The 25,432-nt window shown below is 37.6% G+C and overlaps 2 protein-coding genes across 3 annotated transcripts in view; one reads left to right on the top strand and one right to left on the bottom strand.

Moving 5' to 3' along the window:
- Positions 1–16,311, top strand: part of KAT2B (lysine acetyltransferase 2B) — a 116,829-nt gene extending 100,518 nt beyond the window's left edge. The window contains exons 13-18 of one of the 2 annotated variants that reach the window (XM_050777276.1): positions 2,101–2,244; positions 8,177–8,291; positions 9,843–9,879; positions 10,121–10,184; positions 10,281–10,365; positions 14,245–16,311. In XM_050777276.1, the coding sequence (XP_050633233.1) occupies positions 2,101–2,244; positions 8,177–8,291; positions 9,843–9,879; positions 10,121–10,184; positions 10,281–10,365; positions 14,245–14,438 (639 nt within the window). In that variant the 3' untranslated portion in view covers positions 14,439–16,311. The remainder of the gene's footprint in view (positions 1–2,100; positions 2,245–8,176; positions 8,292–9,842; positions 9,880–10,120; positions 10,185–10,280; positions 10,366–14,244) is intronic. The other variant, XM_050777282.1, reaches the window with a different exon arrangement.
- The window catches only part of LOC126946724 (non-histone chromosomal protein HMG-17-like), a 1,084,902-nt gene that overhangs the window by 444,440 nt on the left and 615,030 nt on the right, over positions 1–25,432 (bottom strand). The gene's annotated exons all lie outside the window — the stretch shown is intronic.

Here is a 25,432-nt window from a genome sequence, read left to right as displayed (position 1 = left end):
TTCCATCACCCAAAGAAATTTTTTGTTAATGCTTTGATTTTTTTATTTTAAAATTTTTCTTTTGTTTTTCCTCTCAGCTCATACCTATGCTGCTAATGCTTTGACATAAATCTTTTTAATATTTTTTCTGTGTGTATATAAACATAAAAATTGATTCATACCTATATATAATAATATATATATTTTTGATATTTTTGTGTATATAATAATTTTGATGGTTTCCTAGGATTTTGTTGTAGAAATAGAAAATAATTTCTTTAACCAATACATTTTTGGCTATTTAGGTGTTTCTTGTGGGTAACGTGCATAAGTGTGGGTGTGTTTGTGCACGTGTTTTGCCCTTAGAATAAATCTCTAGAAGTAGAGTTGCTTCCAGACATTTTTGTTATGTGTTGCCAAATACTTTAAAAATTTCCATTTTTGTCAGTAGTGTATTAGGGGGTCAGGAAAGGAGTTGGTAACTGAAAAAACATTTACCACTTTTCCAGATAATAAATTGTGTATGTTTGAATGTATTTGATTATGTGAAGTTAGATTTATTTTTCCATGTTTATCAACTCTTTGTATTTGTTCCCTTTTTGGATTGCTAATTCATTTTCTTTTGTCCTTTTTTCTATAAAAATGTTTAGTTGCACATTGATTTATGATAACTATTTATATATAACAATATTAACCTTGGATAATATTTGTTTCAACATTGCTTGTGGCTTTTTCTTTAAATCTTCAGAATGTTAAAGATTTTATTACATAAAATGTATGGACTTGGTTTGGTTTGGATTTTGTTTGTTTGTTTGCTGTCAGACAGGGTCTTACACTGCCACCCGGGCTGGAGTGCTGTGGCATGATCACAGCTCACTGCAGCCTCAACCTCCTGGGCTCAGGCAATCCTCCTGCCTCAGCCACCTGAGTAGCCGTGACCTCAGGTGCATGCCACCATGCCCAGCAATTTTTTTTTTTATAATCATTTGTAGAGATGGTGAGGGGTTGGGAGGGAATCTTGCTGTGTTGCCTGGGCTGGTCTTGAACTCTTGGACTCAAGTGATCCTCCTACCTCAGTCTCCCAAAGTGCTGAGATTATAGGCATGAGCCACTGCACCCAGCCAGACTTTTTTTTTTTTAATATGTTCTTACGTAATTAGAAAGCTTTTTGTGCTCTGAAGACAGATAAATAATCTCCTATTTGTTATCTTCTCATTGTTTGAGATGCATTTTAACTTTTATGGTAAAACTTACTAAGAAATTAATTGGATTGCTTCACTGAGGTCTTGAGCGTCAGCTTTCCTCGGCTGTAACTGTAGTGGAAAGCATGAGATCTCAGCCATGGTTCTTAAATGACTTGTCTGTAGTCCTCTTTGAGGATGATGGCAATAATTACTTGGAAAATAAGTTTTTGTTGAAAGATGAGGCAGTGAACTGCTGGTGATGGTGCTGAAGTTCAAGTAATTTTCTGCAAATAACTGAAATAGATACTTAAGGAAAATTATGTTTATATTATAAATATATTATTTATAATTTTGAATATTACTCTCAAGCAGTCTGTTATTATGGCTTAAAGTATGTAAATGAGTATATTCCAAAGCATTAATGTCATTGAAACAACCATACATTGTGACTGTCTGGAATTTTTTTGCCTGCAAAGAAAGGATTTCATTTCCTTAGAAACATTAAGTTTCTAATAACTTTATTTTTTTGACCATCTTTTCTTTGATAATTTAGATCAATGTTATTGATTTGTTGAGAATCCTGGGGATCCCCTCACCACTTTGGGAGAAATTTGCAACAGTCATATTTAATTATGTAATTCAGTACAAAATTAAACCTAATTTTTACTTAATACCTGTTTCTGTTTTAAGCTTTTTAATATTTCTTTCTTTTTATTAGGGCCGTTTAAAAAAATGTTGTCTTGCTTCCTGTTTACACAGTTAGATTTCTGGTGTTTTTGAACTTCATGGGTGGTTTTAAGCTAATCCTCTTCAGAATAGTATAATGAGAACTTCAAAGAAGCTTGTCTTGATTCCTCACACAGTGCCTGGAACATAGTTAGCACTCAGTAGATATTTGTGCATGGTGTTCATGTGAATGAATTTACTTTCTTTTCAGGGCTTCTCCAAAGAAATTAAAATACCTAAAACCAAATATGTTGGCTACATCAAGGATTATGAAGGAGCCACTTTAATGGGGTGTGAGCTAAATCCACGGATCCCATACACAGAATTTTCTGTCATCATTAAAAAGCAGAAGGAGGTAAGCAGGTGGTTGACTCACTTACCTTCTGTACAGGCCAGTCTTAGCTGGGGTGGGTTGCATTTCCTTGGGTGCTCTGTGTACGTATTTACTGGATAGCAAACTCTCAGTTTGCTATGGGTTATCCAGATTTCTTCTCTCTCTCTTTTTTAACACAGAGTCTCTCTGTCACCTAGACTGGAGTGCAGTGGCACTATCTCGGCTCACTGTAATCTCTGCCTCCTGGGTCCAAGCAATCCTTGTACCTCAGCCTCCTGAGTAGCTAAGATTACAGGCGTGTGCTGCCACGCCCAGCCAATTGTTCTTATTTTTAGTGGAGACAGCGTTTCACCATGTTGGCCAGGCTGGTCTCGAACTCCTGACCTCAAGTGATCCACCTGCCTTGGCCTCCCAAAATGTTGGGATTACAGGTGTGAGCCATCAATGCCTGGCCATAGATTTCTTCTTTAAAGGTATCCTTGATCTGTTTCCTTTCTCGGTTACCATTTCTACAAGAGTCATTACTTTTTAAATTTGTGTAAAATACAAAATGTGTAAAATATGGTGACATATTTTAACTTCACCTTCAAGCCATTTTACATTTTGGCCTCAATTATCGTTCCCACTCCTATCTCTCTACTTTCATCTCCAAATACTCCAAATACATCTATATTTACTGTTCTCCAAAGTGTCTTCGTCCATTAGCCACCCCCTTCACTCAGCACACGCATATTTCAAACCGTTTCAGCGTGTGTTCCAGTTACTCTTCTGAACTTCTCTAGCATCAGTTTGATCAACCTATTTGAATTTCAATTATTCATCTTACGTAGACATTTACCTTAGTGTATGTTAATCTCCGCTTTTACATTGCAAGTTCTGAGGGCTTATCTTTCTAGGTATTAAGTGATTTGTTATCTGGTATTGAGGTGACATTTTTTATGCATATGAATGAAAAGAGGAGCAGTAAAAGGGAAAGGTTGATAGAGTTGAATACATAATAATTTAAATTTTCTAAGACAGAAAAAAAAAAAAAAACCCATGATGAAAAGAACAGAACTGGGGAGTACACAAAGGCCATTTATTGAAAGAAAGAACTTTGTGTGTTAAGCGCAGGATCACCTCCTGGCTGCCCCCAGTTGGGTGGAGTTTGCAGCTGTGTCATCCCACATCAATTCCACTTGATACTTCTGTTATTCGTTTAGTGCACTTTTCTCTAACAAATAGCTAAGGAGGACATCTGTCTTATCCATCTTTGTTTTCTGGTTTCTACTAACCTCCTTAATCCCAGTTCTTAGTTATTTGTCAGGCATTATCTACAGAACAGCCCTAAAGCTTTTTACACAGTGTCTGGTGCATAGTAGTTACTCATTAAGTATTTTTCTTTTACTTAAAGTGGCTCAGTCTTGTTCTTATATTTCCTGAGGAAGTGAGCAAAGGCTTTTTTTTTTTTTTTTGGATTTGAAAATGAAAACAACTTTTGTTGCTTTTTGTTCAAAGATATCAGCCCAAGAGAGAATTCCAAGTAGGCACTTGGAAGAGTTAATAAAGCACAGCAGGCTCCTCTCTCTCCCTGTCTCTCTGAAGAGCTGGCTTTCCTCATTGTTCTCTCTGGGGCTTAATGAGTAGGTCTGGATTCAGCAGCACATCATTCGGCATTAGAAGCTGCTGGCCAGCTAAAGCTATCACCCTGCTGTCAGCTGCTCTTTCCTCATTCCTCCTCCCAGCAGCACAAATTCATCCCCACGGTGTTAGCTGAGAGCAGGATTCCCTTGGCAGAGTCTGCATATTCACATTGTACGTGATCTGTTGGCCCTTCAAACCTACAGGGGAATGCCAGAAGCGCAGAGCTATTTTAGATGGCTAACAAAGCAGTCAACTTTTTAGAAGCCAAGGCTCCCTCCCCCTTCTTTTTTCTCCTCTCCTCCCCCTCCCTCTCTGCCTCCAGCCTTTGCTCACACATTCCATTGAATGGGTGATGGAGGTTTGGAGCTCTTAATCTAGTTTTTTAAAAAGCTATCTGAAGTCACTTCAATAAAAATATATTTGGATTCATGTAGTATTTTTTCCCACAGAATTCAGTTGATTTTTTACAAGTGTTATTTATTCCAACTGTGAAAAACCCCTCAAGGAAGGTAGGGATTCATGGTGGCAGCAAAGAAACAGTGAATATTTTGAGGCACTTCCTAGCCCCTGAAAGTATACAGGAGCAGAATAAGTTGTAGTTGTCATTAGTGGAGATAGAGAGAGAAAACTAGTGTAGTTGAACAGGTGGACCAAGAGTGGAGAGTTAAGTGCTACTTTGTAAGTGTTGACTCCAAGGGAAAGGTAGGATCTGTAGGGGCCTCATGTCACCTGACATGACTTTTTTGTGGGAGATTTGTTTTGAACTGGGCAGCCTGGTAATGAAATCTGCATTAGCAGAGACTCAGAGTCCAATGTGAACAGATTTGTGGGCACATGAACAGGTAGGACCATTGTTATGTCGGTGATGAAGGCACTATTTGAGAAAGTGCAAATAGGCTATGAGCAAGCATAATTGGGCATATATGTGCCTATGTGTGTGTGTGTGTGTGTGTGTACATGCCTACATGTATGTGTGGATAGGCTAGGTGGTGGGTGGGGGGATAAATTCTTAACTCTTAATCTACATGTGACAGTACAAGGAATTGGGGTTAGAGAAGCCAAAGTAAGGATGGGGAAACTCAATGCAATTTTTTTATAAGGAGACATGCAAAGACTGGGTGATGTATTGGAGATGGGGAACTACTCCACTGAAATTTTCTGCTTCAGGAGACCCTAAAACTGACAGCGGTAGATCATAGGACTGAGCTATGGACTTCAGGAGAAGATGATGAGGACATACTTTCATTTGGAAGGCATTGATTTTATGGTCATGGGAGGGAGTTGAAGTGAAGATATTTTCTAGGGAGGTGAAGATAATATACTAGAACACAATGAAAATATCTCCTTTCTGAGATGCAAGTCAAAACCACAATGCGACACCATCTCACACCAGTCAGAATGGCCATTATTAAGAAGTTAAAAAAATAACAGATGTTGGCAAAGCTGTGGAGAAAACGGAATGCTTATACACTCTTGGTGGGAATGCAAATTAGTTGAGCCCCTGTGGAAAGCAGTTTGGAGATTTCTCAAAGAATTAAAAATAGAATTACCATTCCACGCAGCAATCCTATTACTGAGCATATACCAAAGGAAAATAAATCGTTTTTCCAAAAAGATACATGTGCTATTATGTTCATTGCAGCGCTATTCACAATAACAAAGACATGGAATCAATCCAGGTGCCCATCAAAGGTAGATTGGATAAAGAAAATGTAGTACATATACACCATGAAATATTATGCAGCCATAAAAAAGAACAAAATCATGTCGTTTGCAGCAGTGTGGGTTTAGCTGGGGCCATTATCCTAAGCAGATTAACACAGGAACAGAAAACAAAATACTGCATGTTTTGTGTTATAAGTGGGAGCTGAACATTGGGCATACATGCTCACAAAGATGGGAACAGTAGACACTGGGGTTTCCAAAAGAGGCAAGAGAGGGAGAGGAGTAAGGGTTGAAAAACTACCTGTCAGGTACTATGCTCACTACTTGGACAGTGGGATCATTAGAAGCGCAAAGCTCAGCATCACACAATGTACCCATAATACCCCCTGTATGTAAAATGAAAACAAAAAATTAAAATTAAAAAAGATCTTCTCCATAGTGATTACTGGAGGTACAGAGAACTTAGGAAGCCTCCCAGTCCCATTAACAGTCACTTCTCAGGAGCCCACAATCTTTAAGGTGCTACATGAGGTGTGTGGAAGCCATCTGGTAGGTCATTGCATTTGAGAGTCCCTTGGTGAAGAGAAGGAAACTTTTCAAATTGAAATAGTCTTCAGCATATTCTCTGAAGGTATCTATTTAAGAGATTGCCCTTGGGATTTTTTTTTTTTTTTTTTTTTTTTTTTTTTTTGGAGACAGAGTCTCACTCTTTCGCTCAGACTGGAGTGCAGTGGCACCATCTTGACTCACTACGAGCTCCACCTCCCGGGTTCACGCCATTCTCCTGCCTCAGCCTCCCGAGTAGCTGGGACTACAGGTGCCCGCCACCACACCCGGCTAATTTTTTGTATTTTTAGTAGAGACGAGGTTTCACTGTGTTAGCCAGGATGATCTCGATCTCCTGACCTCGTGATCTGCCTGCCTTGGCCTCCCAAAGTGCTGGGATTACAGGGGTGAGCCACCGCGACCGGCCGGGATTCTTTGTTTTTTAAAAAAGAAGATTTGGATTTACAAATAAATGGAAAGCACCCATCTAGATCAGCCCTGTCAAAAGTGGTAGTCACTAGCCACATGTGGCCACTGAGTACTTGATATGTGGTTAGTCAAAATTAAGGCATGCTGTAAGTATAAAATCCTCTGATTTTCTTTTCTTTCTTTCTTTTCTTTTTTCTTTTCTTTTTTTTTTTTTTTTTTTTTGAGAGGAAGTCTCACTCTGTCACCCAGGCTGGAGTGCAGTGGTACAATCTTGGTTCACTGCAACCTCCACCTCCCAGGTTCAAGCAGTTCTCCTGTCTCAGCCTCCTGTGTAACTGGGATTACAGGTGTGCACTACCATGCCCAGTTAATTTTTTGTATTTTTAGTAGAAATGGAGTTTCACCATGTTGGCCAGGCTAGTCTCGACCTCCTCACCTCAAGTGATCCACCCACCTCGGCCTCCCAAAGTGCTGGGATTACAGGTGTGAGCTACCACGCCTGGCCAATCCTCTGGTTTTCAAGAGTTCATATGAATAAAGCAATGTAAAATATCTTACACTTTTTTCCAATTGTATGTTACAATATTTTAGATATAATGGGTTAAATGAAATACATTATTAAAATCAATTTCACTTGTTTCTTTTTGCCTTTTGAAAATGCGGTTAGTAGAAAAATTTAAATTACATGAGTGGCTTGTATTATGTCTCTACTGGACAGCACTGATCTAGATTTACTAGGAATATACTTTTACTAGCTCATTCATTTTATGAAGTTATTTGTTTAACTGTTAGGATTATATATTCATGCTGCAGTATTTACCAGCTGTATGTTTGAAATCAATCAAGAAGTAGATTTTTTTGTTTTCCTTTGTGAATGCAATTAGTGATTTCTATTGTTTTGTTTAATTTTCCAAAATTTCGTTATGATATGTTTAATTTCCAGATGGTGATTTTTTAGTTTTTTTAACCTCACTGTCTTGGAAGTAGTTACCTCAGCATATTAATAATTATTTTACAAAACAAACAAAACATCTCAACATTTCTCAGTCAGTGTGATGGCTCATGTCATGGTTGTGTTGCTTTAATAGATGATACTTTAAATTGCATTATTGTTTTCTTTCTTCTCATGACAGCCTACTATTATAGAGCTGCTGCTTTTTTGATGCAGGTAGAATAGGTTGGAGCTCCAGCCTTGAAAAGTTTATATAGTAAAGCTTTAACTACTGTAGGCTTTGGGGACTTTCTGGGGCCTGTTTACCTGCCTCTCTAGTCTGAAGGGAACAGTTCCTAGTTATGGATGTGAAGAGATTCTGTCACTTGACTGAGTAGTGAATGCTCAGGGCTGCTTTCCTGTGATTCTGGCAGAGCCTCCTCAGAGAGGCAGGGCAAAATAATTGGCTGTTATGCTACAGATGACAAGTGGGCCCTAGGGGCTGTGTGTTTTCTCAATATTGGCTTTTCTGGATGGCAGGGACAAGTAACTCAAAGATGTTTTTGTGAATGTCACTAAATAGACATGGTATAATATAATCTGTTCATTTCTTACCTGTTAAATAGCATTCACCCCTTTCTCCCATCTCGTTTCATAAAAAAGACTGTTTTGTTAGGAAAACATTTCATTAGGGTGACTGACTTGAACTGTATCCATAGACTTCTTTCCCTAAACACATTTCCTTCTTGTGCTTCACAGATAATTAAAAAACTGATTGAAAGAAAACAGGCACAGATTCGAAAAGTTTACCCTGGACTTTCATGTTTTAAAGATGGAGTTCGACAGATTCCTATAGAAAGCATTCCTGGAATTAGTACGTATAGACCTTCTTTTAAAAGCGAAATTTTTTAGTAATAGTGTGATTTGTGTTTGAAACAATTTCCAGAATGCAGTAACTTGGAAAGCTATATTGCCCTGCCTGTCTCTGTGTTATATCTAGTCTTTTAAGAAAGGCAGCAAATGTCATCGTTTTATGTCTTCCCTACCACCCAATACAAACAAACCAAAGGGAGCTTAGATGCCCCCTTGTAATAGCTGTTAATATCCACCGTTTATCAAGAGTCTGCTATTTGTAGCACAGTGCGAATTATTACGCATATGCAACCTTGAAAGCAGGGAATCCTATTTTATAAATGGGGAAATCGAGTTCCAAAGCAGTTAGATCATTTACTGCTAAAGGGCACATAGCCAGTAACGGTCAGAATTAGAAGCAGCCCAGTTCTGATGTCCAAACAACTTACTGTTTGCACCGTGTCTCATTGCCACCAGGGTTTTAACCTCCAAGGTCTGTGCTTGACTAAACTAGTCTCCCCAAACTTCCAAAAAATATTATTTGTTATGTGTGATGGAAATTGTATACCGTGTTTCATATTCCCTATTTTACAGCAGTTTTCCTAAGGGTTCTTGGCTGTATGTTAGAGTTGAGTTGTATTGGGTTAAACCATACCAAATAGTTGTTTTTATAGGTCAAAAGCCATTGAATATCATTTGGCAATTTTATTCAGTTCAAATCCAAGTTCTTTTTAGTATATTCAAGCATTAATAAAAAAACCAAAATCAAACAAGCAAAAATTTTCCAGAAAAAATAAAATGTTATTTTGGCAAGATATATCACTTTATGACATCTGCCCTATGGGAGATCTTACTTTTATGCTAAATCCAGAAATTCTACTTCCATGTATTATCTCTGTTAATGACATAATAGCAACCAGATCATTGAATGCCTACTTGTGCCACACATTTTTCTGTGCTTTTTTTTTTTTTTTTGTACATCAACTACTCTCAATAGGGATAAAACCACCTGATTTTTAGGGTTCTGTTTTATAGATCGATAAACTGAGAGACAACTTACTCTTATTTAGGGTGAGTTACCTTTTAAGGAAAGAACAGGAAATCACATCCAGATCTGTCAGACTCCAGGCTGTTTTCTATCTGCTACACTAAACTTTCTTGCATTACAAGCGGGGCCTTAGCCAAATAGAACAGAGACCAGGACAGAGTTTGTTCTGACCTAAAATAACAGCTTAACTCTTTTACAGGGTCATCTGCAAAACATTTGACTTTCAGTTTAAAAAATACACATGCCCACAGTACTGTACATATTTATTTTTTATGCTCTCCACTGAAAGGTTGGTGTTCCTGCTTTAAAAACAGTAACATATGGGGCAGTGTTGTTAGTCTTGGAAATGTTTTATATTGTTAGCGGTATAAGGAAGTAACTAATTGCCATTAATTTCAGTCTTTTCTCAGAAGTAGATTTTTATTGAGGCATGCCTGTAATTTATTGTTTTTGATAAGTATTAACTATGTTACTCTCTTGACCAAAAGCACTTCTCATTCAGTGTTTCATTTTGTTGACCTATAGGAGAGACAGGCTGGAAACCGAGTGGAAAAGAGAAAAGGTAAGTATGACAGGCAAAAGGATGTTAATGGAAGCGATTATTTTCCCCCCACCCAGCAACTTAAAGAAAATGGGCAAACTAATTGTAATCACTCACACAACAGTTGGTGGGTTTTGAGTTTCCTAAAACATTCTGGAATGGTTCCAATTTTAGGTTTTTGTAAGAATGAGCTGAATAGTAATCAGCTGGCAATAGGGTATAAATCTAATCATTGCTCCTTGTTTCCCTTTTTCCTTTCAAGTAAAGAGCCCAGAGACCCTGACCAGCTTTACAGCACGCTCAAGAGCATCCTCCAGCAGGTGAAGGTGGGTGTCCTCTTTATTCACCTCATGCAAATATTTTGAAATGATTTCCCACATGGAATTTCCATATTAGATACCTTACTTTTTTCTTTACCCAAGAGCCATCAAAGCGCTTGGCCCTTCATGGAACCTGTGAAGAGAACAGAAGCTCCGGGATATTATGAAGTTATAAGGTTCCCCATGGGTAATGCCATTAACATTTTCTAAGTATAGATTTAAAACTGGATGGCGGTGTGGGGGACAAATGGTTGCTGAGGTTGATTTGTACTCCTCTGTTTAGGGTAGGAAGTGTATGACGGGTGGTGGGATTCCACGCACCGTGGAGGGGCAGTGATGGCAGAGAAGTGGGTGGCTGTGTTCATTAGAGACATTCTGCAGCTGTCGTTTAGAGCCCACACGAGCTTAACGACACTAGACACAGAAAATCCAGGGTAACTGCAGATAGCACTAGGTATGAAAGCTGGTACTTTAGATATAACTTTGCTTATATTCTAACTGTTTGGTGCAAATAGAAAACATCAGCTTATCCTCTTGATATGCTTTGAGTCTGTCGTAAATAGGTATTCCTTTTCATAATTATTCAAGATAATAATGAAAGAAGTTAAACTACTTGACTGTTGTCCTTTCAGAGGGAGAAATTCTACTTACCACAATTCTGGATTTTCCATGCCCTTGATGGGTACTGTTGGTGTCACTGTATATACTCTTTATTTTAAGCTTTGTCTCATATCCAAAATCAAACAAAAAAGGATGTCTTCAGAAATGTAGAATTGTGCAGTTTGGTGCTTTGCCCACACTATGCTAAAATGAATGATTAATTGAGTCAATTGAGAACACTCAAATTAAACTAATTTGGCATTGTGGGGTGACAGACAGCTAGCTGAAATGTTTTCTTTTTATCAGCTACGTGGCCATATTTTTGGAGAGAGCCAGAGTCTTCTGTCTCTTTTCTACTTGTAATCTATTCCAGGTGCTAAGAATTGTGGAAGTCCAGCCTGGGTAAGGTAGTGAGACCCTGTCTCTACAAAAAGTAAAAAATTAGGTGTAGTGGCACACGCCTGAGGCCCCAGCTACTTGGGAGGCTGAGGTTGGAGGATTGCTTGAGCCCAGGAGTTTGAGGCTGCAGTGAGCTGTGATTGCATTACTGCACTTCAGCCTGAGTACTGGAGGGAGACCCTGTCTCAAAAAAAAAAAAAAAAAAAAATTATGGAAGTATTAAAAATGTGAAAAGGAAGAGTGAAAGGGATGCATTAGCTCCTTGATAACTGAGTTATTTATAGGTGTTTTCTATAGCATTTAAATGTTTCACATGAATATTTTATATATTTGTAGTAATGATTTCAGTAGCCTACACCCCTTAAAGTGGACACACATCTATATGCTTTTCTTTCCCTCTTCTCTCTGCCTTACCACTATTTATTTCAGTACAAGAAAATAAAGGGTAGGGTTGAGTCAGTCTAGAATTCTGAATGGAAGGCTGATTTGGGAATCAGTATTGTCCACTGTGTGCAAAATATGTTAAAACTCTTTGTGTCCATTTCTAACCATAAATTAACTGATTTTTGTATCCTCTTCTCTGGACTGTCTCAGCTTCTTTTGTGAAACCCTCATGGGAAGTTGTGTCAGTTTGGGGCCCTTTCAGCCCCTGTCCACATGCACTCTGAAGATGTGCAGTGATAGGTCTAGCGGATCCCATTGATCATAGCCTACTTACAGCCTGCTTTCTGAAAGTGTTTTGCTTGGTCCAGCCTGTAAAGGTTGTGAACTTCTCCAGTTGGATACCACCTGTGTGCATAGCTGAGTCTCACGAGGGGAAAACTGACCTAATTGAGCAAGGCCAATGATTGGCTGAAATGTGTGCTGGACAAACTTAATTAAAGCTATAAATGGTGTTCTTCAGTAGGGCAGTATTTTTTTTTTTTCTTGGTATTGTTTAGATGCTGAGTAAAATATTTAGTTTTGTCCCCAAGATTATCTTGTATTTGAAGACAAGAATGACAAATCAATAATTTTACATTTTCCCATTGTTTCCTTATTTGATTTTTCTAATAACATTACTTTTCTTTCCCCATATTCTAAAAATGGATGAGATTTTCTCTCATATGGATGGGATCTAACCTGTTTTCTCTCATATGGATGGGATCTAACCTGTTTTATTTAGGGAATCACACACTGGACATCACCTGTATAGTCTGGCCCAAGCATGACTTCTTGTTACACATGGATGGCTAGGCAGGATTTTCATGCTTATCCAGAATTCCCAAATTAAGGGGAAGGGACATGAAAACAGAATAATTTAATGGTGTCTCTATATTTGGTACCACCAATATTTAGTCACCTTTTTTAACCCACCTCATTTTGTCAATTGAAAAAACTCTAAGAAGGCCAGAGGAAGAAAAATGCTATCTATAGCTATAGAATAGAAAGGGAGTATTCAGAATTGTTTATAGTTATTCAGAAAAGTCCAGACACCTCCATAATTCTTGCTTTGTTTCTGTTGCATTTTAGGCTCTCTCCATCTTTTCTTACCCACCTCCTAAAAGTAGTTCGAAAGCTTTTGGACAAACTTCTTTGTGTTGTGTCATCCTTTTGCTCCCCCTCCACCTTTTTGGGGGGTACATGTTTCTTCCTTTTAAAACGTTATAAATATTATATTGGGCAGCACATCTTAAGTGGTAGACATTTAGGTGGAAAAGTGAAAGGAATGTAAACATCTACTTTTACTTAGGGCCAATTTCATTGTTTTTTTCTTCCTTAAATGAGAGAACATTTTGATCTGTTCAGTCACACGTGGATGGGACATTTAGTGTGGATTTGATGAGTCTTTGTGTTTCTTAACGCTTTTAGATTTTTCTCTCTCTCCAAATTGTTTTAGTTAGAGAAGAAAGAAAAGTTGAAAGTTGAATTTATAGATGTGATGACATACACTCTAACCGAGATAGGCTTTAATCAAGAGATAGGCAGAAGCAGCTTTTTTCCATTTCTTCTTTGATGCTTTTGTGGTGGATTTAGGATATTGATGCAAATGAATTTCTTCCCATTTGGGGATATTGTACATAAATTTACTTACCTTATTAAATGATGATCCCAGTGTATTTGGTTATAGGTTTCTTTCCCCTGGAAATTTTGTAACATGCTTAGAAATTGGGATTTTGGTAGTCAAAAGTGTTTCCCCCCCGCATTTGACTTATTTTTCCACACATATTTAATACAATTATAGCTTTTAACAATAAAGCCAGACTTCAAGACAACCAGGGAACCATAAATAGACAAATGTTAGCATCTATTCTAATCTGCATATAATTCTTTAAATTAGTCCTGACAGTGAGGACTGAGGAAACCCCTCTTTAGTTTTATCAGTTTAGCTGGAGTACTGTTTTCACCTGTAAAATTCTGCCATTTAAAGCAAGCAGCTATATTGGGAAATTCTTTGCAATAGTCTCACAAGGCTTACTTGCTTTAGAAAATAGATTATTAAATGAAGTTTGTTATTCTTATTTCATTGATGGAGCTTGAAGCAAAATTCATTCGAATCATTTTACATGCAAGGTCACTGGTGTGTTCACAGATGTATTTATTATTAGTTTCTCTACTTTATCTATATGACACCAAAACAACTGTGAGTTTAGTGACACAAACGCAGTCTGATAGTTTTAAGTAATTAAATGATTCAATACCAACAATCCACCTGCTCTGCTCCATATAGATAGAGCTTCTTCTGTGTAATTCTGAATGAATAGCTAACAGTAGTCAGTTCATCATACTTATTGTTGCTAATCTACTTAGCTTCCTTGTGCTGAATAGGGGATTGAACCAGATGACTAATAATGGTCCCTTTAATGCTAAAATGGCTGTGATTTGGCATTTTTAAAAAACCCACAAGAGAATGAACATAAGATTTAAGAACTGTTTTCCTTGATCATAAGAATTTCTCTTAAATAAAAGCATTGGGATGATAAAAATGTAATCAAACCAACAACATAGATTTCTTTCCCAGTCCCAGTTTTGTCAGCTGGTGTTTAAAATGAGTCAAAGATTGCTAATATTTTTTTTTCCTGTGCAGATCTGAAAACCATGAGTGAACGCCTCAAGAATAGGTACTACGTGTCTAAGAAATTATTCATGGCAGACTTACAGCGAGTCTTTACCAATTGCAAAGAGTACAACCCCCCTGAGAGTGAATACTACAAATGTGCCAATATCCTGGAGAAATTCTTCTTCAGTAAAATTAAGGAAGCTGGATTAATTGACAAGTGATTTTTTTCCCCTCTGCTTCTCAGAAACTCATCAAGCAGTGTGCCTAAAGCAAGGTGGTTTAGTTTTTTACAAAGAATTGGACATGATGTATTGAAGAGACTTGTAAATGTAATATTTAGCACTTTTGAAAAACAAAAAACCTCCTTTTAGCTTTTCAGATATGTATTTAAATTGAAGTCATAGGACATTTTTATTTTATGGAATAGATTTTAATCTATTTACTACTATTAAGGTAAATTTTCTATGGCATGTCCATTAGCTGACTATTCCATGATAGATGATTAGGGGTTTCCTCAAAACCTGTGTGTGAGGAAATTGCACATAGTAGCAAAATTTGGGGAAATTCATAAAATTTTCAGACCGTGAATGTTTCCATTTTTTTCTAATGGAATGTGAGAGTTTATTTTTATTTTATTCCGAAGGACTTTAAGGAAGGGATACATGATTTTAAAAAAGCCTGTAAGAGGTGAAATATGTGATGTTTGAAGTCTCATTATAGACTTTTTATATATATTTTTTAAAACACTCATCTAGATGAGGTGCTTTGAGCAGTTCTGAAAAATGCAGTTCCAGGAAAGCAACTGCTTTGATTCCTAAGGAAGAAATTCTAAATAATGCAAACTTTTTAAATAAGCATCTAGGTTTTTGATAATTCTGTGTACCTGCAACAAACTTGTTAGTACATAACCACTATTTTAATAATTATTTTCTCTACACAAATGTGTGATATCATATTTGACTTTGCTTATGCAGGCCATAAGTTCCAAGAGATAATTTCCCTGGCCACAAAGGCATAAACTTGAAAACACATGAGATTGAGTCAACATGCTTTAATAGGAAAAGATGTGTGGTCTATAAATGTATCCATCTGGTGAATCCTTGTTCTAATAAATATTTTTTTCTTTTCTATGATACACACAGCCACACTGATAATATGTAAATGAACATTTTCCTTTTTATATCTCCAGATTATGTTTATTGTCTGAGGTAAATTAAATTCCCACCAGGGTTTGCTGTCAGTATTTTAACACCCACATTAGTATATGGGTCCAGGGTCATAACCCCCTAAAATCCATCATGCAACCTTATTAATCTATCTTGGGATTTCAGTTTAGTGCTTGGATTTATTTCCTGATTACACTACATAGAAAAGTGAGACATCTGCCATCCCAGCTCTGGGAAAACCAACTAATATACAACCATATAAACGAAGGCCATCTTGATGGTCTCAACACTAATTTTTTATGATGCAAATTTATAAACTGATTTTTGTAAAGGACAAACTTTTAAAAGTGTATTTAACTTGATGTTTTCTATCAGCATAAATAAAATGGTCATGAATAGTCATTAAAAACAGTTGCCAGTGATAATCTGCATGAAGGAAAAAGACCCCCGCAAATGGCTGAGTTGGAAGTATTGTTTTTGGTATGTAACAGATATTCAGAATGCTCACACTGAAAATGCCTCAACTTTTTAAAGTATAAGAAACCACCATGAGTGGTATCTAGATTTCTAATGAAGAATGATGATACAGTTTGGATTAAGTATCTTGGACTGGTTTTAAACAGTGCTTTGTACCGGATCTGCCGAAGCATCTGTCCAGCCTGGTATCCTGTGAAAGTTTGTTATTTTCTGAGTAGACATTCTTATAGAGTATTGTCTTTAAAATCAGATTGTCTCTTCTATATTGAAAGCATTTTTATGTTTTCTAATTTAAAAATTAATATTTTCTTATAGATATTGTGCAATAAAGCTGAAGTAGAATGTGTGGTTTTTGCAAATGCTTTAACAGCTGATAAAATTTTACATTTGTAAAATTAATATATTGTACTGGTACAAAATAGTTTTAAATTATATTTTAAAAAGCTTCCAATCTTGTGGTGTGTTTTCTTCATTCAGTAGGCTGAGGGTAACAGAACAAATTATGATCTGGTTGATGACCATCAGTTGAATCCTTAAACCTTCTATCTTAAGCATTCTGTTGCATTTGGGGGAGGTTTCATAAAAATCCATATCTCATCAGTAAGAGGTTTTCAGGAGAGACGCTTACTCTGTCTTTTGAGTTTTCCACTGCATCTTACTCACTTACCCACTAAACAATAACAAAAACGATCCATTGAAAGAAGAGTGTTGTCGGTTTAGAAATTAAAAGAATTTTGTTTTTATACTTTGCATCTGTGAAATATATGAATGAGACAGAAATACAGCCGATTTTTAAACATCTCCCATATAAGCTTTTAATGTTATTCAAAATGATGTCTGTAGGAAAGAATACTATATCCTTTTGGGGTTTGAGAGGACCCAACCAAGAGAACCCCTCTTCTCTACTGAAATCTAGACCAACTGAGAAGTTAAAAAAAAAAAAAAAAAAAAAAAAGGCATATGATGGCCTTTAATACTAGTAAAATGGATATTGGAGAATGTGGCTTCCTTTTTATCTGTGGACAATGGGCTTTCTAATGCTGAAACCCAGAATGTGATTGACCAGCTGCTCTGTACCACTGTTCTGTACTCCAGAATGTTACTGACAAGCTGCTCTGTACCCCACTAATGGGGCAGGGACTTTCCCATTAAGCTTAGTGCAGCCCTAGAGCAGTGGTGCTCTCTAAAGGCAGGCCAATCCTGAAGAGGCCCAGGTGAGAGCGGGGCATATCAGCCTATGTCCATAATAACCTATGGTAAGTATGTTACTACTTAACTCCTTAATTAGGCAAGCCCCTCCCTGGGGAAGAATGAATGAGGGGACAGAAGGAAGCCAGGAGATGATGTATGTCCTCCTTCAAGGAAGTAAACTTTTGTAATGGAGAATAAGTCTACTTCAATCAATAATTACAAATTGGTCATATTTATTAGAAGTGAATGGTGAGAGGGAGACTTTGAGGTTTTCATGTTACCTGGACGAACAATTTATATTTCCAGAAACTAAGAAGTAGAAACAAGATCAGACTGAAGTACTATGGACCAGTTAATTATTTGTCACCCCTTTAAGCTGATATTCTTTAGACCAATCCTCAGTGTTTATTTAAAAGGATTTTAAGTGCTGCACAAGGAAGGGTAACTGGCGGCAGCTCTTGTCGTTAGAGCTATTCTGCTCTATCCCTTAACTAGCATTCTCCTCTTAGCAAAGTAAAAATGCCAAAGAAAAGCCATCAGCGATTCTGGAATATCAAAGGTCAGAATGGTTGCAAGTTCTTACTTAAGAGGTAGTAATTAGGTTGACAGTTTTTTCATCTGTTGAAGTATATGTTTAAAATTCTTGACCATTCAGACATTTTTTCCTGGCAGAAAAAAGGTGTCTGTGTAGGGGGTAGTGGAGGGTGGGCAGGGAAGGTGGTGGCAGGGAAGGTGGTGGCAGGGACTGAAATCAATGGCTGTGTTTGAGTCTTAAAGCTCCTGGTATTAAAGTCGTATTTACTTTCTCCTTTGGGTATATCAGTGCTATCAGTATAAGTGATGATGAAGATTGGCAGGATAAAAACAATGTTAACTAATGTCTCAGGTAAAGAGTTGAAAATGAATTTAAAGAGAAAAAAAGAGAGATGAAAGATTTCCAGGTACACTTTGGAGGAAGAGCTTCAGCAAAGTAAAAAAAAAGATGCTGTAAGGAAGTGAGAAAACCATAAGCATTATGAAAGATCCTCTTTAATGTATTTATGTATATTTATGGCTTGATTTATTTATGGGAACATCTTTACTTTCTTATAGAAAAAGGAAGCTAACAATGACAAAGCTGGAAATTTTCTTTGGGTTTATTAAAAAGCAGTATTTCAACAAAGCAGAGAAAAATTAAAAGTCAAGCTTCCTGCTCCCTCTTCTTATTGGGAAGTCCGACACAACCTTCACAGGATCAGGAGTTGAAAAAGATGAGAAATGATATGTGTAATTTGTGTGTGTGTATTTATATACAGTCATGTACCACTTAACGATGGGGATACCTTCTGAGAGATGCAATGTTAGGTGATTTTGTTAGTGTGTGAGCATCCTAGAGTGTACTTACACAGTCCTAGATGGTATAGTCTACTACACACTGAAGCTCCATAGTATGGCCAGTGGCTCTTAGTCTAGAAAGTTGTATAGCATTTTACTGTAAATACTGTAGGCAACTGTAACACAAAGGTAAGTATTTTAAACATATCTAAGCATAGAAAAGGTGCAGTAAAAATATGGTATTATAATCTTATGGGACCACCATAGTATATGCAGGGTATTGTTGTCCAGACATCTTCATTTGGCATGACTCTGGGTGTATGCATGAAATTTTATGAGCTGAACCAAGGGTTACCAGTGACAGTTTATCTAGGTTTGAAGTTCTTTAAAAGAAATCCCAGAGAACTTGGAGGCTAAGGACCTTCTGAAAATAATGCACATGTTTACATGTGTGCACTTTCTGCATATCAGTTCACTTGGTCCTTGGACTCTCCCAAAGCTCATTGGTGAACCCCAGTTTAAGAATTTTTGCTCTCACGAGTCTAGGCAACATAGCGAGACCGTATCTCTACCAAAACAAACAAACAAAAACAAACAATTAGGCCAGGCATGGTGGCTCACGCCTGTAATCCCAACACTTGGGGAGGCTGAGGTGGGCGGATCAGGAGATCAGGAGATTGAGACCATCCTGGCTATCATGGTGAAAGCCCATCTCTACTAAAAATACAAAAAATTAGCCTGGTGTGGTGGCGGGCGCCTGTAGTTAGTCCCATCTACTCGGGAGGCTGAGGCAGGAGAATGGCGGGAACCCAGGAGGCGGAGCTTGCAGTGAGCCAAGATCGCGCCACTGCACTCCAGCCTTGGCGACAGAGCCAGATTCCGTCTCAAAAAAAAAATAAATAAAAAGCATCTTTGCTCCGTCAACCTGCCATCTTCTAATGTTAACAGATGGACATCTAGTTTCTACTTAAAAACATCTGTGAACGGGAAATTTGCCTTTTTGTGCAATAGTACTGTTCAACAGTGGGATAGGCAAAGGTTTATAAGAAAGCCCATAGGTTGGGTTGAAGTCAGCTGTTTGTGACCAAGCTCTAGTTCGAGTTTCCCACAGAGTACTATTAGTGTGCCAGCACTGTTCCTATCCCTCAACACACCCAAGCATACTTGTACAGTTGTAGCTATGTGCACAACTCAAGATCCTGTCTATGTTTTAAAAACATTTTTAGGCTGAGCACAGTGGCTCACGCCTGTAATCCCAGTACTTTGGGATGCTGAGGCGGGTGGATCACCTGAGGTCAGGAGTTTGAGACCAGCCTGACCAACATAATGGAACCCCATCTCTATTGAAAATACAGGCCGGGCGCGGTGGCTCAAGCCTGTAATCCCAGCACTTTGGGAGGCCGAGACGGGTGGATCCCGAGGTCAGGAGATCGAGACCATCCTGGCTAACACGGTGAAACACCGTCTCTACTAAAAAATACAAAAAACTAGCCAGGCGAGGTGGCGGGCGCCTGTAGTCCCAGCTACTCGAGAGGCTGAGGCAGGAGAATGGCGTGAACCCGGGAGGCGGAGCTTGCAGTGAGCTGCGATCCGGCCACTGCACTCTAGCCTGGGCGACACAGCGAGACTCCGTCTCAAAAAAAAAAAAAAAAAAAAAAAAAAAAAAAAAAAAAGAAAGAAAATACCAAATTAGTCAGGCGTGGTGGCGCATGCCAGTAATCCCAGCTACTTGGGAGGCTGAGGCAGGAGAATCACTTGCAACTGGGAGATGGAGGTTGCCGTGAGCCGAGATTGCATCATTGCACTCCAGCCTGGGCAACGAGAGCGAAACTCCATCTCAAAACAAACAAAAACATTTTTAAAAATTGAGGTATAGTTAACATACAATAAAATGCACTGGTCAGACCAGGTGTGGTGGGTCATGCCTATAATCCTAGCACTTTGGGAGGCTGGGGCAGGAGGATCGCTAGAGCCCAAGAGTTTGAGACCAGCCTGGCCAAACATGGTGGGACCCTGTCTCTATTAAAAAGCACAGGTCTTAGGTGTTAAGTTTGATGACTTTTGGCAATTATCTACACCAGTATAATCACAACCCTAAAGACAGGACATTCTTATCACCAAAGAAAAGTTCCCTCACGCCCCTTTCAGGTCAATTCTCCTTGTCTCCAGAAAACCACTTCTGATTTCTGTCACCATAGATTGGTTTTGTGTGTTACTTGATTTCATATAAATGGGGTCATAGTTTGTACTTTCTGGGGTCTGGTTCATCCACATTGTAGTATGTATCAGAAGTTCATTCCTTTTTATTGCTGAAGAGTATACTATTGTAATATTCCACAATTTATCTTCTCAAGTTTAGTGGACATTTGGGTAGTTTCCAGGTTTGGGTCTTACAATAATGCTGCCATAAACATTTTTTGTGCAGGTCTTTTTGTAAACATATTGGTATTCTCTTATGTGAATACCAAATAGTGAAACTTTTAGGTCACGAAGTAGATGAGGGCTTAATTTTATAGGAAGATCCCCCTGCCCTTGTATTAACCTGTGAGGCATTTTTAATTCGAGTTCCAATATTCACTGTTACCTATTCCTTCTACGTTTTACATTTATAAATTACAAATTTGTTTGTAAATTATGTTTTCTCTTGTTCATATTATTGAAAAAATATTGAACAGGATGAGGGAGAGGATGAAACTTTCCATTATGATGCTGGATACCAACTTTTAAGATGCCAAAGATCAAAATCACTCGAGTGTGACCATGCAGCTGTATGTGAACTCACCTAACAATCCCGATCCAGGCTACATTTCCCACCTTTTCTATAATACCAAGCTGGAATAAATTTTAATTACTCTCCGTTTTACTTATTACATGTATCTTCTTGCACAAATGCTACTTACCAACACCTTTTATGATAGAACGCCATACTCATTATCTTGAGTCTATTCTCATTAGACACATGCTTTTCTGCTCAAAGTTGTAGTCAGGATGTATTTAATGTATGTGAAGATGGTCTCAGCTGAATGTAAAACACTATATAAAATTTTAAGTTGACACTATAAATTTTAAAAAGGCTTTTTACCTAAACCAGTATTCAAGTATTGTTAATATGTTATTTTATTTGTACTGGCACTAAGTGGGTTTGAACTAGCAGAATTTAGTGCAGATAGTCAATCTGTGGATGCTGCATAGATTCCTATAACCAAGTAATTTCCTCAGGAATCTACCACTTATTGAGCACTTAGTAAGTGTTAAGCACTTTTCTAAGCATTTTATATGTACTAACTCACTGAATCCTTACAATTCAATGAAAATACTGAGATACAGAGAGGGAATTTTCCCAAAAAGGCAAATGCAGGGATTCTGGATCCAGAGTCAGTGCTCTTCAATGCTATGCAATGCCACAGCTACATATAAAGAATGATGGTCCTAGTTTGTTGCAGCATGAAGTATCTGGATATTAAGGCTACCAACTGTAGTTCCTATTCCTTCACATTTCCCTGCTATTTACCTCAAATTCCTATTCCACATTTATTAAGCATCTCCTATGTTTAAGATGATAAAGCCCTTTAATGCTAAGAATCTATTACTGGGAAAGAAAAGTCAATTGGAGAAGAAATGTCACATCAGTGAATTAAGAGATGAGAGACTAATTTCAGGTCAGGGTGACAGTTGATGATATGTTGTGGGATCAGGTTGGATAGAGTCATGAAACACCTTGCTAAGAGCCTGGCCTTCTAGACCAGGGGCCTAGGCCCAAGGGCCTAGAACAATGGCCCAAGAAGGCTACTGAAATTTGGAGTGTGTGTAGGTACAAAGTGATCAAAGTAGCAATTATATTTTCATGGAGAGGTCAGACATTGAATAGTAATTACAGGTATCTAGAGTGCTACAATGAAAGGTAGAGCCTGCAGTGGTGGGACTAAGGGTGGCTTCAACAAAAATACAAATTAAATCAAAAGACTTTTTAAGCAAATGTAGCTTTAATATATGTTTCCAGGGTACTCCCCTGGCTCCTTGTCCCAATATGTCCTCCATTCAAAAAATCACCACCCTAGGGCCCTGTTTATAAGGAAATTCTGGAGCTTTTACTAGTATAGTGCTATGAGATTATAAAAAGGAAGGCAAAATCTGGTAAGCAGGAACTTAGAGAAAGCTTCTGAGAGGAAGTGGCTTTTTAAGCTGAAAGATTAGAATAGGCATTGACCAAGGCAAAATCTGGAAGAAGGCAGGCAGAGACAACACAGGCTAAGATCTCCAAAGAACTAAGAGAATTCAACATGACAAGAGTTGCAGACGCAGAGGAGTGTAGTGTGAGATGGTGCAGGGCCATAACAGGCCATATTAAGAATAATGGATTTTATTTTAAGAGAAATAGGAAATGGATTTTAAGAGAAACAGGAAACAGCTGTTAAGCATAGTCACATTTTGTGATTTTAAAAAATCATCTAGGAAATGGGATTGGAGACTTTTGCTTACACAATATCGAAGACTAAGATAACTTAAAAACTTTGACCCCTGAAAACACCTGGAAATGGTAGGTAAAATGCAATATATTTGAGGGCATAGCTGAGCTTACAAGAAAGAAAAGGCAATCTCCAAGTGACACAACCAACAGGAAACTTAAAAGAGGGGTTCAATACATGTACTGATTCCTTGGTCACCCTGGGAAAGTTGCTATCTCTAATTAAAGGGCTTAGGTTTTAATACGTATGTAGGCTGAGTGAAACAGACTGTCAACACCCCTCCATCTCTCCCCCCACACATAAAGCTAGAATCTATTAAAGGTCTGCATACATTAGTGAACGCATGGACTAAAAAAGTTTTCTAAGGATGTGAAGCCCCTGGACTTTACCTCAAGCAGATTTGGGTTTCAAGTTTTCATTCCCTACAGTCTGGTAATCTCTAAACAAATTCCCAAACATAATATAAAATAAAAATTGCTTCTTTGGTAGGTGATACCTCCAGGGCTCCTGGTAAAAGCAAACACAAAATCAGTCTACACAGATGTTTCTACAACCTAGTCCTTTCAGAAGGAAAAATAAGTTCCATGAAGGATGAGCTCACAATAAAAACTTAGAAAATATGTGAGCAAATAATTGAAAGTCAGCAGATACAACAAATATCAGAATTAGAGTGCTTATAATTGCTAAAAATAGAGAACAAAACATTAAGTGACAGGTTAAATAGGTTGATATAACCAAGGATAGAATGAGTGAACTGGAAGATAGAACTGATGAAATGATACAGAAAGAATGTAGCTAAAGAGATGGAAAATATGAAAAAGGAGTTAAGAAACACAGGTTATAAACAATGTGAATTCCATCAGGGCAGAATATTGGTTTTGGTCACTGAGGCATCCCAAGGGCCTAGAACAAGGTCTAGCACAGTTGTTCCTGACTATTATTAGTTAAATCAAAGCCCAAAAATTATGAGATATTGCATAAGGAGAGAATGGGAAAAAGGCAACATTCAACAAGCCAATAATTTTTCATAATAAAAAGCATGAATATTTATAACCATAGTGAATCCCAAGCAGGATAAATTATTGACTTCCACTTCTGCCTATGAAGTCCTCTACTATGGGACTTGTTCAGCCACTACAAGCAAAAAGGATGGAAAATATTAATCAACTTTTTCAGAAATTGTGCAATAGCTAGTAAAAGATGATGATTCCAGAGAGAAGGAAAATAAGCAGTGAGCCCCATGTTCTTCCTATATTTCTTCCCAACGTAGTTTCAGAATTGTGAGACAAGGAGTGAGAATCCAGAGTCCAGTAATATCACTGAGTTGAAGAGACAGACTGAAGTTTGGAGAGGCCGCAAATGTAGAATTTTCTGGCAGAGTAGTAGACAGGAAAGAGCTATGCAGAGAAAGAGCTCCAGAATTCTGTCTCCTGAGTGTTGACTGAATACTAATCCATTCATGTGTAGGATGAAACTTCATGTAACTATGGAAAGAACTGCAGGGTAAAGAACAATTGCAGGGAGTTGTGAGCCAAACAACACTCAAAAGTAATACTTTGAACAGGCTTGGGAATCATTCAAGCAACCAGCAGCCAGAATGGACAGACCTTGTTGAATAAATGGGACATTCAGTGAAGACCCTAGATGCTTCATATCTTTGTACTGGGGGTAAGTGAGCATAGAGTGAAAGCTCCCATAGATCTGCCCCAAAAAACTTAAAAGCAAGCCTAATAAAGATGAAGCTGATCTCTAACAAACTTAATTGCCTGACAAAACAAAGTTAACTCTTTAAAGGAATACAAGAAGATACAGCTTATACAAATGTAAAACTCCCAATGTACAGTATCCAATTTAAAAAGTTACAAGATATACAAGGCAGGAAAGTATAATAAATGACTAAAACAAAAATAGGCCAATAAAAGTGGATCCAGAAATGACAGAGATAATGGAATCGGCAGATAGCGGTGTTAAAATAGTTATTCTGAACATTATATACATGCTCTAGAATATGAAACATGAATACAATAAAGAGACAAATAAAATATATATATAAAATAAAGAACCAAATGGAATTTCTAGAGGTAAAAAAAAGAAAATACAATATCATGACAGAAAAAATACACTGGATAGGATTAATACACGATTTAAAAAAGCAGAAGAAACTATCCAAAATGAAGCCCAGAGGGAAGAAAAGACTAAAAATCACAAGAGATTTAGAAAATACTTTAGACTAAATGACAACATATAAAAATTTGTAGGGTGCAGCTAATAGAGTACTTAGAGGAAAACTTACAGCATTAAAAATACTCATATTAAAATAAGAGAAGTCTTAATTCATAGTACCTTAAGAAGTTAGGAAAGAGCAAATTAAATCCAAAGTAGAAGGAAGAATGTCAAAGAGTAGGAATCAGTGAAATAGAGAATGAATAAAAAAGAGATACATCACTGAAACTAAAAACTGGTTCTTTGAAAGTCATAAACTTCTATTTAGATTGATCAAGAAGAAAGCACAAATAATCCCTTTTCCTGTTTGGACAAAAGAGCGCAGCTTGCTCCCAGCACTCGTTTAATTTTACATAAATACGTTCTTAGAGACTGAAG

Source organism: Macaca thibetana, chromosome 2 (genome assembly GCF_024542745.1).
Source record: "Macaca thibetana thibetana isolate TM-01 chromosome 2, ASM2454274v1, whole genome shotgun sequence".
Classification (NCBI taxonomy): Eukaryota; Metazoa; Chordata; class Mammalia; order Primates; family Cercopithecidae; genus Macaca; species Macaca thibetana.
Note: the sequence above shows the minus strand (reverse complement) of the source record. Positions and strands in the feature narration are given on the sequence as shown.